The 16016-nt window shown below is 35.6% G+C and overlaps 1 protein-coding gene across 2 annotated transcripts in view; it reads right to left on the minus strand.

The window, feature by feature from the left end:
• The window catches only part of Atg12 (Autophagy-related 12), a 58811-nt gene extending 44999 nt beyond the window's left edge, over positions 1 to 13812 (minus strand). The window contains exon 1 of one of the 2 annotated variants that reach the window (XM_081731324.1): positions 13521 to 13812. In XM_081731324.1, the coding sequence (XP_081587450.1) occupies positions 13521 to 13653 (133 nt within the window). In that variant the 5' untranslated portion in view covers positions 13654 to 13812. The remainder of the gene's footprint in view (positions 1 to 13520) is intronic. The other variant, XM_081731323.1, reaches the window with a different exon arrangement.
• Positions 13813 to 16016: the final 2204 nt, after the last annotated feature.

The following is a 16016-nucleotide window of genomic DNA, read 5'->3' on the forward strand; positions in this document are numbered from 1 at the left end:
AAAGAAAGTTACGCTGCTTTGTTAATTACATATTGAAATGCCTTCTTACTCGTAGAAAAAGGTCGTTTTTTTTTTCTTACGGTACAATGGGCAGTAATGGTGAAGTTCACATTATCATGTCTTTTCCTATTTTTTCTTATTCTTATTTTCTTTCCCTGTAACAGCTATTTCATTTCTGAGTGTTCTAGTATTGCTTCTCGCGTTCTTTTCATCTTCTGAATCCAAACTGATTAGATATATCGTGCTCTATCTTTATTATTATCCTGTATATTACTTACGGGGATACCGTAGCCTAGTGGTTAGAGCGTTGTACTCATGTCCGCGTGGTCCCGGGTTCGATTCCCGGCCGGTGCTTCCCAATTTTCGGCGTCTATCCAGCGTCATGAGGCAAACTGGAGAGCCACGTGAAAATAAGACGTGGCGGCCACTAGGTCTAGAAAGCTCCTGATGCGCCTGTTACGGATAGGGCACTGACCACGTGCTCTCTGTTAGGCCGGACGTAGTTGAGCCGGTCGCTAGTGGATGGTGCCGCCGGAGCAGGCTTAGGCTTACAAATTGGGCTGTTCAACCAAGCGGTTTGGTTTGGTTTGGTATATTATTAACACATGATTTTCAACTTATGTTACAGGAATTTATAGTTTGTTTCCTTTCTTTGTTCTTTGGAGCTAAAGTTATGAACGCATTCTGCATATCTGTTGATACTTTTCATGTCATGTATATTCGATTTAGCCAGGTCATAAATAGTTTATAAGTTTCTCTGGTATATACTATTAGTTCTCCTTCTCTGTAATGTTTTTTTTTTTTTTTTTTTTTCAAATTCCAGTGTAAAATTGGAGATCTTAAACTGTCTTGCTCTATCTGTTTATCGACTGCCTACTTAAATTGTTTCTTCGTAAATTTCTGTTATGCGTTCCTTCCGTCATTCCTGTGTATTGCGTACTTTCATACTTTCCTATAAGCACTAATGTTTTTCGTTTTACTTTTATCATAATTGAAGTCTTATTGTTGTCTTTTTCGCCATCCTATTTTCTTACCTTCATGTAGGTCTTCTCTGTTTTCTTATTGTTCATATTTGCTCATTTCTTTCTATTCATTAAGTTACTCACTATCTTATAATGTACCTCACTATTTTATATTCTGAATTGTGTTTTCCATTAAATCCAGTACTTCTTTCTCCTCGGGCTTACATTATCTCCTTCACCTATATTCTCGTTTGATTCTCCATTATTTTCCCTTTGGATTCAATACTTTTTGTCGGTGTATTTGTTTTTTTCTTGTCTCTTCTCTCTTCAGAGTTTGAAATTTACTTAACATATTCACGTACTTCTTTTCATACTCAATCTAAAAACTTGAACTTTATACTTTATTTGTCAATCGTAATTGACTGTGCACTAACAATTAGTTATGGTTTGAAGTCAATCTGCTTTCTGGCATTTTTTCTTGACGTAGGTACTTAAGTCGGACACAGATATAACCCATTTGATGTATATTATCGATTTCTGGCTTCCTCCATGTGTGTCGCCTTGTTTCCGGTTAATGAAAATGCGTCATTGTTATCAACAGTTTTTGGCTTCTGAACAACTAAATAGTCTTGTTCTTCTCGTTCCTCCTCCTTTCTCTGAAATTTCGTAAACCCTGTCTTCCTCAACTTCGCCAATGACTGCACTTCAGTCTCTCACATTAAGCTCCCCTTTTATATCCTTTATGTATTACTTCTATCTCTTCCGTATACCTTCTTTAACTTTCGTCTTTGGAGCTAGAAGTTGGGATATACATATATACTTCTACTATTGTTATATTTCCTGGTTCTGCCTTGATCTTTACAGCGAGTATCTGTTTTGTTTATATCCAAGTTCCTAGTTCCTAACCCAGCTGCCCCATCTCTTGCTCATGACATGTGAATGTCATCCCAATAGTCTTCGATTCAAAAGGCCCAGGAGCAATTTCACTTCATATCCTTCAGTCAGTGTTAATTTGTTCCATTCTGGATATTTTAGTACTTATTAACTATAGTACTGAGTTCATTTTCAAGATTAATTGGCTTTCAAGACCTCGTGCACTGTGACGACAGGATCTTTTTAACGCAACTGAGTTTCGCAACCACAGGGCTTAAGTTAGAACTCTTAACAATCGTAAAGAAAGGCATGTTCACAACTGCACTCACACAAGGATCCTTATTGAAATGAACAATCCATTGTAATAAGACTCTTCTTAAATCATGGTTCATTACTTTTACCAAAACACGTTGACTGACGAGCCGACTATAAGTAATCGGCTCTGCAACCCACACCCGTTCATGACACGTGCTACAATAAGAGCATTAGGAACCGGTCTCTGCCGTACGGTCATTTCACATTTGAACTGACTTACATTTTACAACAACATTTCTTCAACTTTTTTCAAGTGGGGACCACTCTTACTGGTCAGAATGTTCTACGAACCACCCTACTTTTGTGCACTTCGAAAGGGAACTTATTTATTTAATGTTCTGAAAATTATATACAGATATATATGATCACTATATCAGTATATTTATATTTTTAAATCGTATTAATTAAAATTGTCTTAGGGGGCACGGTGGATCACTGGTATAGCGCGCACATCTGATGCGAGTAGTCCCTGGTTCGTTCCTACAACATGTGGATAACTTCAGAAATCTTTAGTGTTTCTGGATTATTTCAGGATTCTTTCGTTTCCTCACACTTTCTCATTCCACCAATTATTTTATAGTCATTCACTTTCATTAATCATCGGTCTCTTTTTAGCCTACAGGGCATAATCCTAGGACGTTACATTAGAGGTTTATTATTTCTAACTCCCTTAATACTAGAAAACTATGTAATATATGAAGAAATATATGTTATATTTTATCATAATATATGTCTATAAGCTATTATAATTTGTATAATCTTTACTTTATTAATTTGTATAATCTTTACTTTATTAATTTGTATAATCTATTATTTATTAAAATCTAATATTTGTCTATATCTGTTTATTTTCAAATATAATGTATAATAAGCAATTCACTTGGATATATTTTTTCTTCATTTTTGGTCTAATGTTCAATCTAAGGCAGACCTCAAGGATCACAGTGTAAGAAACGCTGCTTTGGAACATTACTAGATCAAACCTGGCTCGAGTCCCGGGTTCAATTCCCGGTGGGGCCACTCGGTCGAAAAAGTGTAAAACGCTTTTTCAGGCCAGTCACTCTGAATGAGGTTTTTCCTGGGTTTTCCCCATTCACACCAGGCAAATGCCGGGGTGGTACCTAACTTATAGGTCCCAGGCCGCTTCCTTCCTTTCCCAATCCTTTCTTCCTTCCCTTTCCCCGGATTGTGTGCTCGTCGAGGGACGTCATCCCTCAAAAGCGTGAAGGGCTAAATGGCGTTAGATGCGGAAAGCCCAGAAATCTAAAATCCTCTCCTATCAAACCTGGCTCGAATACAAGATAATCTTAGATTGGAAAAATGATGATGAATTGATATATTGACAATGTAAGGACATTCAATATTTATCTTAAAAAGAATTAGAGTAGAAATGGAAAGTAAGTAAAGTCATGCAAAGTTTTAGGTTAAGAAAACAAGCTTCAAGCTTAAGGGAAGACAAATTACCTATCATTGTTTCTGTGCAGTGTTATTCTAATTTTAACTGAACAGCTAGCTAAATAACAGACGATAAAGCAAACCTTCAATAACAACACGAAGAAATCGATCGTAAGTGTTCGGAAATGATGTTTATGTAAAGAAACTGAATTAACGAAGACATGCAAGAACTGAAAAGTGCATTTTCAACGAATGCGTAGGAATATGTTCTGTAACCTTTCTAAACTTAGAAAATATGGGTACAAGGAGCTATCAAGTGAGCTATTCGTAGATATACAGTAGGGAGGGAGTAGGGTTGCCAGACATCCCGGTTTTCAATGAAAAAATTAACTGTCCCGAAAAAGGCTTCCGGGACGTCTGTTTGTCCCGGTTTTCGTTCTTCAGATTGAAAAAAAATCAACCTGCAAGAACTAGTACGTGTTACCTAAAAACGGAAGGTTTTCGGAAGATTTGTGTAGCCAATTGATTTTGCTATACAAACAACAAGGAGTTTGAAAATCACATCCATTCTTTCATCCTAATGGTTGTTTATCTTCCAGCCAGAGAGAGAGAGAGAAAAAGTTTTGGCCTAAAGTGGATGACTTTAGCTACTCTGAACGTATTGTTTTAACCTACCATTCCGCTACACCAGACATTTCTTATACGACGTGCTTGAAATAGGTGCCGACTCGTGGCCTTAAATTTCCACTTTTAATATTATTATTTTAAAGTAGGGCTTACAGTGACAACATCCATTGTTAGCTTCAGTATTTTTGTTTTGGAAATCATACTAATTGCGTCTGTATATACTTTACGACCTAAGTTTGCGAACATTACAGTAGCAAGGGGAGAGGAATTCAAAACACCTTAATAATAAAATCATAATTTTTGCCAGCAGAAATTTACACCAGTGGAAAAATATTATGTAATAACAAAACCCGAGCAGAGGGATATTTTTAAGTTTTGCTCGCTATATTACTTTCGCAAATCAATCTGAGAGTCCGAAAGATTTCTTAGGTGTTTTATACATTTGATGTGAAGAATTTGCTTCATTTTTCGAGGAATTCACTGTTATTATTGTAAAAATAATATGGAAGGTTCCCTGAGTGTCTATCGCATTTAGATCCGTAGTCTTACACCTAAGTTTCATTTGAAATCCTACGTCAACGATTGCAGTAGTGAGTTGTCTTTAATATGCTTTCCCGTGTGTAGATAAGTATTTCTAAAGATACTGTGCATGCATTCAATAATTTTGGATTTATGGTTTCCCTTATCTAATAAAATTTTCAGTAATTTTCAGGTTAAAATTCCGTAACAACTTACTCTAGCACGAGAAATTGCATTAACATAAGTTGTAAAATGAAATGAAATCTTTGAGTTTTACGTCCCACGATTATGCCGGTTAGACTAAAGGAGACGGTGATGATGAGTAATGAATGAAATGGTGGAATGAAGAAAGTGGGAGGAAACGGGAGAACCCCGAGAAAACCCACGCACACGGTGTTTGTCCACCACAAAGTCCACTTGGCGGGGGCTGGGATCGAACCCGGGACCCCAAGCACCAGAGGTGAACGCTCTGCCACTGAGCCACCGCGTAACATAAGTTGTGTATTAGGGTAGGTCGAAAAAATAATTTTCTTTGTTTCGAAATGCTCTAGTACAAAAAAAGTTGCCTATTATAATAAGAAAAAAAGGAACATCAAAAAATTAAAATCGGTTGCAAAAATCGTCCTTTTCTTGCAAATTTTAAAGTTGCTTTAAACTTTTAACATAAAGACGCTCTACCTTTTTTAACCTTTAAAAAACCTAAATAAGTAAAATTCTGATCAATAATGGTACCTTTTTCGTTCGCGCAAGGTCTGAGAAAAAAAGAGAAATTTATCAATATTTCTCAAATTTCATTGCGAAATTCTTCGTTCGTTTTGCTAGAAAAAAAAAGAAGAAGAAGCAGAACTCACTGGACATTGATTGAACTGCTTTGAACTGGATTGAATCATACGTGCGTTGAATCATACTGGATTGAATCTATAGACAAAACAGTTATAAAGAAGATAAATTTGACAGCCCAGCGGAAAATTCACAATCTTCAGCGAACACTGAGTACAGTTTAACGTCAATCCAAACCAATTTATGGCTATTTAAGCCTCAAAATACCCGTCTTCAATGTTAATGGGAGTAAATTATGTAATTCATTACAATGTTACAAAAATTATATTTTTTTCATCTTAGAAACACAAACCAATGCTTGCTATATTGCACAACATGTGCCACTTAATGGCTGTACATGTTCACCGTGTAACCGAACTTTTTCATACATTTTTAGATATATTGATCAACTAGCGTAAGGTCCAGGGATCTAACAGACCAATCGGGTGGTACAATTTTAATAAGCACAAATCAGCATCAGAGGAAGACCATACATAAACAACAGTTACACTTGAACGTCAATAGCAGAGTGATGAACAACATTATTTACTAGTTTTCATAGAACTTGCCACTTAGCGTTTTAGAATGTGTCCTTTTAGAGCTTTGTGTGTGTGTTTCACTATTAGAAAGGTTAACTAAAAAATTATCCTATGTATTTGAATGGTAACATACCATTATAAGTTTTGCATGTATACTCTTTACAACGGAAATTAATTTACTCGAATTGATATAATTTCCTAACATTAACGTCGGATTTTTTTTTTTTTTTTTTCACGATTTATACCATATTCTGTTCCTTTACCTGTTTATTTAAAGTTAAAACTGAAAAGGATAATACGTATCATTTCTCTGAATTAACAAAAAAGTGTGTCAACTCCCGTTATTGCCCACATTCTCTCAAACTGCCATCGTTTAAACCATAGCATCTTGAAGAATTGTATAGTTTTTCTTTTCCAACTCTACTTTTATTCTTTCCGAAATTAGCATCAATTCTTCTAATACAATACATTAGAGTTTAATTTTTTGTTTTTTTTTCGTGAAAATAATGTTCACGGGACACCTTACTCTGTCAGAATGTTCTTCTTCTTCTTCTTTTTTTTTCAATGATTTGAACACTTATGATGTCAATCCTGATACGAGATGCCTTAAGAACAATAGAAAGAAATGCAAAGGTTTTATTAAACGCTTGCAGAGACATGGGTTTAGAAGTAAATGCAGGGAAAACTAAATACATGGAAATTCACCATAATCGTAATACTGCTAATTATAAATAATACTTTCGATAAGCTAAGCAGTTCAAATATCTACGATCAACATTAACAGACTAAAAGCCATATCCACGAAGAAATTAAATGTAGACTAAAAGCAATTATTTCGTATTATTATTCAGTCTAAACTCTTTTATCTTCGCAAATTATGTCCAAGGAATAATATATGAAGTAATAATTATGCCTACTGTGTTGTATGGTTGCGAAACATGGTCGCTTATTTTGAAGGAAGAACGCAGACTGAAAGTATTTGAGAATAAAACCCTGAGGCAAACATTCGAACTCAAGAGGGACGGGAATGGCGGAAACTTCATAACGAGGAACTGCACAATTTATATCGTTTATCAAACATCATAGGGTCATAAAGTCGAACTTAGGTAATTTCGTCACCGGAAATTTTGACATAGTAATTTCGTCACCTGTAATTTTGTCGCCAAAATATCAGCATGTAGGAAATTTTGTCATGGTCATTTTTTCACCTTTGTTGAACTAAGTAGAGACAAAGTAAACGACCAAAACAGGTAACCTTATCTTAATCAAACTTGGAAAACAATTATGTTGGTGTTGGACTCTGCAAAATCGAAGTTTTTAATGCTCGATGCAAGAACAAACACTAGTAGAAGAACATAATGTCAGCTTCAGCAAATGTTAAAAAGCACAGGCAAAATGGGACGCTAATGGATTTATATCACTATTTACAAATATTAAGTTTTGCCAATATCAAAATTTCGGAACAGAAAATAGCAAACAAAATATAACTTGGTATAATGCAATAAGTGTTTTACATGTTCATTTTCTACTATTCACAACATTTAGTTCCAGTGTTATACGTTTTGCACAAAGATTGGAGCCGTTTATGCTAAATCTGAAACACACTTCCAGTTTTCTGTTTTGGTAGTTGACCCAAATCTTGATGAAGCACAATTGAAACCGTTGCTTTAACTTGTTGAATGCCATGAATAAACTTCCAAAAAGTTGGGTGGACATTCCTGCCAGATTATGAAACTTCTAATTCCACGATTCAGAAATATTAATTGTCGTAGAATTGCTGTTCAGGGTGGCTTGGTGAACATTCCAAATGTCTGGGGGACATAGAGGGGGCACATTACGTAAACAAATAATCCCAGACCGAGTTTTAGCACAGTGATACGTGCCGGACACGTAAGTACTATCAAAATAGTCCAGAAGTTGCAGCTCTTCCTCCGAAACCTCTTTTGTATTAATCGATGCGAATCTGCTATGGGAAGAAATACCAATCCGTTCATTTTCTCGCAAAACAGACGAAAATTTTCATTGCTTTTGTACCGTTTTGTGGGTCCAAGCTCTTGGACCTTCCCCCATGTTGACTGAATCAGGTGAAAAATGCAACGCTGTACACGAGTTGAATTTCCAAAAGTTGCTTTTACAGCCTGCATTTCTGCTATCTTCGAAATCCGTAACCACATTTACAGAGTGCAGATATTCAGTAAATTCACTGCACTGATGCATCATCGCACGAAACAGTTCTTCATATGAATTTTATGTCTTGCTCTGCATTAGGGCGTACACCTAGTAAAGAAAGTCTCACCTCAAATAACATTGTGATTTTTTTTAGGAGACTGAAAAGTTGCCGTCCACCATCCATGTTTCACTTCTCAATAGCTCCATAAGGCTATATTTAAAGTAAACTTCCAGAAATATTTATACACTTTTCTTCCTTTATATAAATTTGTTTTCTTCATATATATCCAATAACAATTTGGTAATGATTACTCAGAGTTGAAATATTATAATCTTCTTTCAATAACTCCTAAAAAAAGTCACACTTTTCACATGACTCAATTACTAGTTTGGGTCATTTGCTTTGCCTCTATTTAGTTCAATAAAGGTGAAAAAATAACCATGACAAAATTTCCTATATGATAATATTTATGTGATAGAATTACTGGAAACTTTTATGTCTTGTCTCAAATATGATATCTAAAATATGTAACTCTTTATTTAATAATAATAATAATAATAATAATAATAATAATAATAATAATAATAATAATAATAATAATAATAATATTTCGATTATGCTGCATAGTTTTGCTTCAGTTGAAGATTAAGGAGAGCAATTTCAAAATGTTTTTCGAGTGCATTTACTGTACTTGTATTATGTTCTAAAGACACCGGTGATGAAATTATCGTGACAAAATTTTCGGTGACGAATTTTCCGCCGCACCATCACGTCTAGGAAGCTCAGTTGGGGTCATATAGGGGCATATAGCCAGAATGGAAGGTAAGTAGGAACGCTTTCAAAGTTTAAACTGGAAATCCAATCGGAAAACAACCATTAGGAAGACTAGCAGGGTTTGCCCAAGTGGAATTAAGTTCAGCTGTATCTGGAATTAAGTTTGTAAATAAATAAATAATTCGCTCTAATTACAGTAGTTACTAATTAGCTAGCTTATCTGATTATTTTTAAAAAGTCATCCTCTTCCATCTCTACCCCAATGGGTGAGGACAAATTTGAACATCATGAAAACTGATATCGTTAAACTCAGAAACGTCGAAAACTATGAATTCAACACTAATATCTGTCGTTTTCGATTCCTTTTAAAATCTCACCCCCTCACTGGGAAACGGAATATGACCTTGAAGTTGAATTGGATTAAAACTATCACTATTCATCTCAGCAACCCCAAAAACTGTGAAATCAACTCCAATATTGGTCGTTTTCGAAAAGGAGGAGGGGGAGCAAATTATTTAAAGCACAGCGGCAGACAATATATAAATGCGGGCCTCACTACAGAGTATCACTTTCGGTTTTTTAAGTTTAAATTTTCAGGGTACAAGCACGAGACACTAAACTTCCCGTATAGATTTTGGCAGCATACCAACGTAAAATTTCAAAATAGCTGCCATTTGTTTCAAAAGAGCGGGTACCCACGCTACAAAGCGCAATTTTTGGTCTTTTAAGCTGAAATTTTCAGAGTAGGAGCACGAGACCCTCTAAATTAGCTGTATATATTTTGGCGGCGATCCAACGTAAAATTTCAAAATGGCAGCAAAAAAGCAGTGAATAGAAAATGGTTGCAAGTTGTGACAATAATAATCTTGAAATATACATCACTTAACACTCTTGTCCCAGTCATTGAAATTTTTCGAAAAAACCCAATTAAACCCGAAAAAAAAACATTTGGGTCCAGGTGGGTTGGGCTTTTTTTTAAAGTTTTTTTTTACAAACCCTGAAGACTAGGCGCAGATAGAAGGACAATATCTACAATAGATGGAACTCACAGAAACAGGAATACAATGTAGAAACTGGATCCGGTTGGTTAGAGACAGAAGTCAATGGAGAGCTTTTGTGAATGCTAAACTTGTGGATTCCACAGGCTATAGAGTTATAGTGACGTATGAAATATTAACAAAATCGCCTGAGACGTTTTTGAAAAAAAAAAAAAAAATCGTTCAAAAAGAACTCATCCCAAGGGAAAACTATCCCTTCTGACTTTCCCCGAGGATGACTTATACTACCGTATGGTGATGTTAACGAAATATTGATATGTGAAATGTAAACAAAATCATTGAAGCAGTCTTCAAGAAAATAGCAATTTTTCATTTTTAACCTTCAATTAACTGCCGGTATGTCTGAGAGCAATTTTTTTTCTTTTTTTAAATCTTACCTTACGTTTAAAATTTGGTGTGGATACGTTGAAGAGCCTACAGTCTCATAAATGCTTATATAATCATTATAATCAACAATTATCAATCTACTGTTGAATGAATGTTCCTAAAACTCTTCTCCATATCCATTTATTTTGGACAAATTACTTTCCACGTTACTGTGCAGTGCTTCTTAATTTCGTCACATCCAAAGTTGAATGAGAAAGAGATCGAACTGAACGTGTCAACAATATCAATGGGTACTAATTTTAATTGGTTTACGTCTATTAAAGAATGAAAGTATATCTTTAAAATTTGGCTATTGCCAATAGTATACTGAAATTTCTGGATATTGTGGACTATATGCTTAACCATTTAACTAGGATATATTCCTATTTTAATTATTTCTTTTATTTAAACCAGAGATACCAGATACTAACGATCTTAACTGTAGTCTTCTTTCCAGGGGGGAGTCCTCATTTTCTTATGTGTGTACCTAGCTGAAAAATGTGTTTTTCGCACGAGTGGAATAGGTTTATGGAAAGTATTTGAACCCCTTCCCCCTTTAAGATACTCATTGCAATCACAATGTAATGATAAAAATCCGTAATATCATCCTTTCCCACCCACACCCCTTCTCACAATCACCACCCACGCCGATGGGGGGCAAAACTTGGACTTAAATGGCATCAGAAGTGTGACTATTCATCTCAGCCGATAACTATGAACTATACAATAATACCGGTCATTATAGGTTATTTTTACTTGTCAAAAATCATCCAATCCCACCCAGTGGTTTAGGATTTATCTATATCATTTACATATATAGCTCTTTTTCCTTTATATATATATATTATTCAAATATAGTGATGAGAAAACTTGGTGTATACCTTTAGTAATTTCCTTTTATTTTTTTAAGCGAAGCGTCTTGTAATATCGGATTCAAATTAGGGTATTTAAAAAAAAAAAAGCAATTATTATAACAGAAAATTTTGTTTCCTTTTAAATTCAACTCTATTTTGTTTGTATCTGTGGAATTATCAAATTGTGTTGAAAATAATGTAAATTTGAAGTAGTGTTTTTTTTTTATGGTTTTCGATTTGTGATTAACTCACACATGGAAAAAGAAATTTTATTATTTGTTTGTAGTAATACGCGAGTATCTATTACGAAAACAGAGGAAATGTAGTCACATTACTTCTCTTTCCCAGATTACATGTGAACATCGTTACAGTGAATTTGATCGATCTGTATGATTCTCAAATATATATATTTTTCAATGGTATTTTGATCTGGTGATCTCTTATTCATAAATGTACATTTTAAGCCAATTCTGAAAGATGTGTGCTAAGGAACACGAATGAAGAAACTGATTATAATCATGTTGAGGTTATCATTTCAAGCCAAGTTTTGAAACATATCTTTAGAGGTGCGATTTTGGGCTGTACCCAAAACAAAGCAATGGGTATTTTGAGTTTAGGAAAATTCTAACAATCTTGCTTCAGCGCACGGCCGCGCAACCTCTGACCCTTGGCTGCAGATAACAATCTTATCGCACAGTGAATCTAGAATAAGTAAAAAGTGATTTCGTAGACATTTGTGAAGTAAACGTGATTTTTAGATTAAGCCCTCTTAAAATAAATGTGCAACCCCGCTCGTAAAAAAGAACAATGTTTAAGAAAAAACGTATATGAGCAGATTTCGGAGAGATCTTTACAATGCCAGCTCCAGTTGGTGCGTACCTTAGGCACATATAACAATTTATACCTCATTAACTTTACCAAAATGTGTCCAAACTTCCCTAAGCTAATTCAACTCTATTACATCCACTTAAACCGGCCCTCCTATCGACCCGCAGTCAGAGCGTGAATTTTAAAGGCTACAGACAATTCGTAAAGGAAGTAAATATGCAATTAATTTCCTTGTGGAACCGTATTGCAAATCTGGACCAATATAATTCATATGTTTGATCCTGAAGCAAATATATTCATTATCCTTTCCGTGGACTCCCAGCTTAGATAAACTTATGTTCATGACACATTTACATTTTTTCATCACTCTTACTAGGGAAGGTTCTAGAACACAGGTCCCCCCATATAGGATAGTAGCTAGGTTGGTTTCTTTCCGGAGCAAAGCTTAATATTTAATTCACATAGAATGCCGAGCGAGCGTTAGCGAGTGAAGGCGGGTTACAACCCCGCAGGGCACGTTATTTTCTGTCTTTATTACAGCTAATTGAAAAACGGGACCTGCGTTCTAGAACCTTGCCCTCTTATTACCTTAAAAAAGTGTATCTTAAGGAAGAAGTTACATTACTGGATGAATATTCACTTTAGGAGGGCTTACCTATTAATACAAATAATGTGTGAATATATTACATAAAGTGTGCAAAAGCAAGAACCAACCTGTGCTAGGGAGTCACTAAAAAGCACGAATGCTACCTAGTCGAGTCAGGACAGGAGAGTAGGGATGCAATCGTCGGGAGAAGGCGCGATGGTAGATATGCGCATACACCAGGATAATGGAAAACAGTTTATATGGCATAAAAACACGCGCCTCAGATGTGGCACCACTCGACAATACTTCTATGGTTACATATGTATGATCAATTTGTATACTGCCTTCACATGGCATTTCTACGTTTTATTATACATATAGGGTGAGAAATGAAATCTTCGAATTTTACGTCCCCTAGGTTATGGCGCTATGCTAAAGGAGGGCGGAGTGTGAATGAAATGGTTGACTGAAGAGAGGAAACGGGAGAACCTCAAGGAAACCCACGCACACGGTGTCTGTCCACCACAAAGTTCATTTGGGGCGAGCTGGGATCAAATCAGGGAGTCCATGCACAAGTGAACGCTCTACCCGTGAGCTATCGCGGCCCTACATGTAGTGTAAGACCCCAGTATATTTTGAGTGCTTATATATTACTTTTCTTAAAATAACAAATTTTTTCCGTAAATTTTAAAAATCTGTTTACCTAAACTAGGACAGCACTATTCTTTCTTTGCGGCTTAATAATTTTCAACTATAAATTTTCGAAAAAAATGCTTGGTTCTGTATATTTAATCTGCACCATAAAATTTTACCTGCACCGATTCACAGAGCTTACTTTTTTGTTTTCCACTCTTCGTTTGCACTGTCTGCTCTGCAGAACTTGAATCTCCAGCCTCAGGCAGCGAAGGAGATTCTGGCGCATCCTGTTGATCTAAACTTTTATGTTTTGGTGATTCTTCTTCGGACATATCGCAGACTGTAAATCAGTCAAGTCTATTACAACAACATTAGCACATGATCAATTACCTACGTAGCGTTAGAGATCATAAAACCTAGCATGACGTCTCTTAAATCTGCTCGAAGCAGAAGTCACATTCCACAATATACATTCAGTTATGGAGCAGTTATTACACTTGTTAAAAGCGAATAATTAAAACAATGGAAAGGAGGAAATGTTGGTGCAAGCACGATCGATCTCATGAAAACTTTGGAATTAAAAATTTAATACACGTCTTGAGTGATAAAAATATTTAAGCTATTTTTTCTATATTTTTGAAAGTTTATACTAAACTGATGATATACTTATCACTGGCGCAAATCTCGAGGGTTTGAGGGGGACATGTCCCTCCAATAATCCGATTTAAAATGTGTTTTTATGTAAAAAAAAAAAAAAAAAATGGGTCTAGGATGTTTCGGTGTAGGGCATTTTGGTGTAGGACGTTTCGGTGTACGGATGTTTCGGTGTACGGACGTTACGGTGTAAGGACGTTTCGGTGTAAGGACGCTTGGCTGTAAAGGACATTTCGGAGTATAGCCTAATATTTCATTGCATTAATCATATGCTTGTAATGAACAGTCATGAAGTGTCATAGTGTAGCCACTCTGCAATAGTGTAAACTGATTAACATTGTTATTGAGTCTCATTGTTCTTGCTCAATCTCTTCGTAACATTGGTGTATTTTTCGTTTTTCTGACTTTATGTCCGGCAATTAACTTATTTGTTCCATTTGAACAGCACTAACAAGGAGACTTACGAAGTGTAATTTACTGATTTGAATGAAACTTCGCATACTTGTATAATATCAAAAAATAATCGTCACTTTTTTATTTTTTACTTTAGTAATGGTGCGGGTTTAAGGGTAGAAACCACCCTTTGAACGTTAGAGGTGGCTTCCAAACATAAACAGAAAATAATTATTAAAATAGAATATTAAATGATACGGCCAGCTTACTGCCAGGGGTTTTTAGTACAGGTGATTCAGAACCTGACAAAATTACAAAATTCAAATTGGCGGATCCAATATGATGATTACAATCACAAATTTTATTCTGGTTTGAAATGTTCTGCAGTTAGCCAAGAACAATTATAATTGGCAGGGACTAGTGAGAGAAGGTGCAGACTGATTTGAAACCCCTTTCTGTACTTATTTTAACAGGACGTTTGATTACATCTATAGCCCAAAAAGTTAGAAGCCAGTGCCAATGCATTTGTCGCGAATGTGAAGCAACACGTGTTATTGGAAAAGAAAATATTTATAACTCTGATCAATACGGTTTAATTTGGAAATGCAGACGGGACGTACTCTAGTGTTTATGAGGATACAAACAGTAGAAAGTGTGACACAGTCAGTAAATTCTATGACTCGTAGCTACATCATACAGCTTTTAATTTCTGCTAATAGTGTTTCGTTATCACCACTGTTAATTGTTTTGTAGGAAAACAATGGAACATTTGTCGTATAGTCCAACACAACCTCTTTAAAGTTGAAAATATCCTTGTGAAAGCGTCAAATCCGGGACAATTAACATGAAGTGTTGTGAGATCATGGTTCCAGCGTCTAATGCAAAGTCCGTTTTGTTCTTAGCTTCCTGGAGTGATCACAATTCATCAATTTGTGAAGAACAAAAGAGTGGGATTCAGCCTCTTCTTGTGTTCTTTAGACCGTTAAAAATTTTAAAGAGGCTTTTTTTCTGACACTGTCCTCTACAACTATAACATGAATTTATATCTCCTTAATAATATAATTAAGATCCCAACACTGATTCATAATCAGTTTTCTACTCCTAGATTTGCTAATCTTATTGGGTATGCATGATATAAAAACGGTTATTTGGAAGAAAAACCACCTGTGTTTGAAAATTTCCTTTCGAAGATTGTGCAGTATTTTGCGATTTGTGCACAGTTATTGCCGTAATAAGGTATGTGTGGTGTACACAATGTTTATGCATCACACACTTTTTTTTAACTATATATCATTACCATAAAACGTTTTCCGAATCGATTCATAATTATAACATTTGAGGATATAAGAAGTTCTGACATAGAGTGAAGCAGTAGTAGTGGTCCCCGTATATCTAGTCGAGTCAGCAAAAAATTTTATGACGTCATAGGTCAAAGGTCAATGACCTTGGCCCGGGGTCAATGACCGAGGGGTACCTAGGACCACCCCCTCTAAATTTTGGCAGGGGTACCTTGGCCCACCCCTTAAATTTTGGCAGGGGTACATAGGACCACCCCCCTTAAATTTTGGAAGTTGCCAAATCTAAAAATTGGGTGTGGTAGCCTAGGACCAGGGTATGTACCTCTATTAGTATTGGGGGTCTATGTCGT

Source organism: Thermobia domestica, chromosome 11 (genome assembly GCF_964235325.1).
Source record: "Thermobia domestica chromosome 11, izTheDome1.hap1.1, whole genome shotgun sequence".
NCBI lineage: Eukaryota > Metazoa > Arthropoda > Insecta > Zygentoma > Lepismatidae > Thermobia > Thermobia domestica.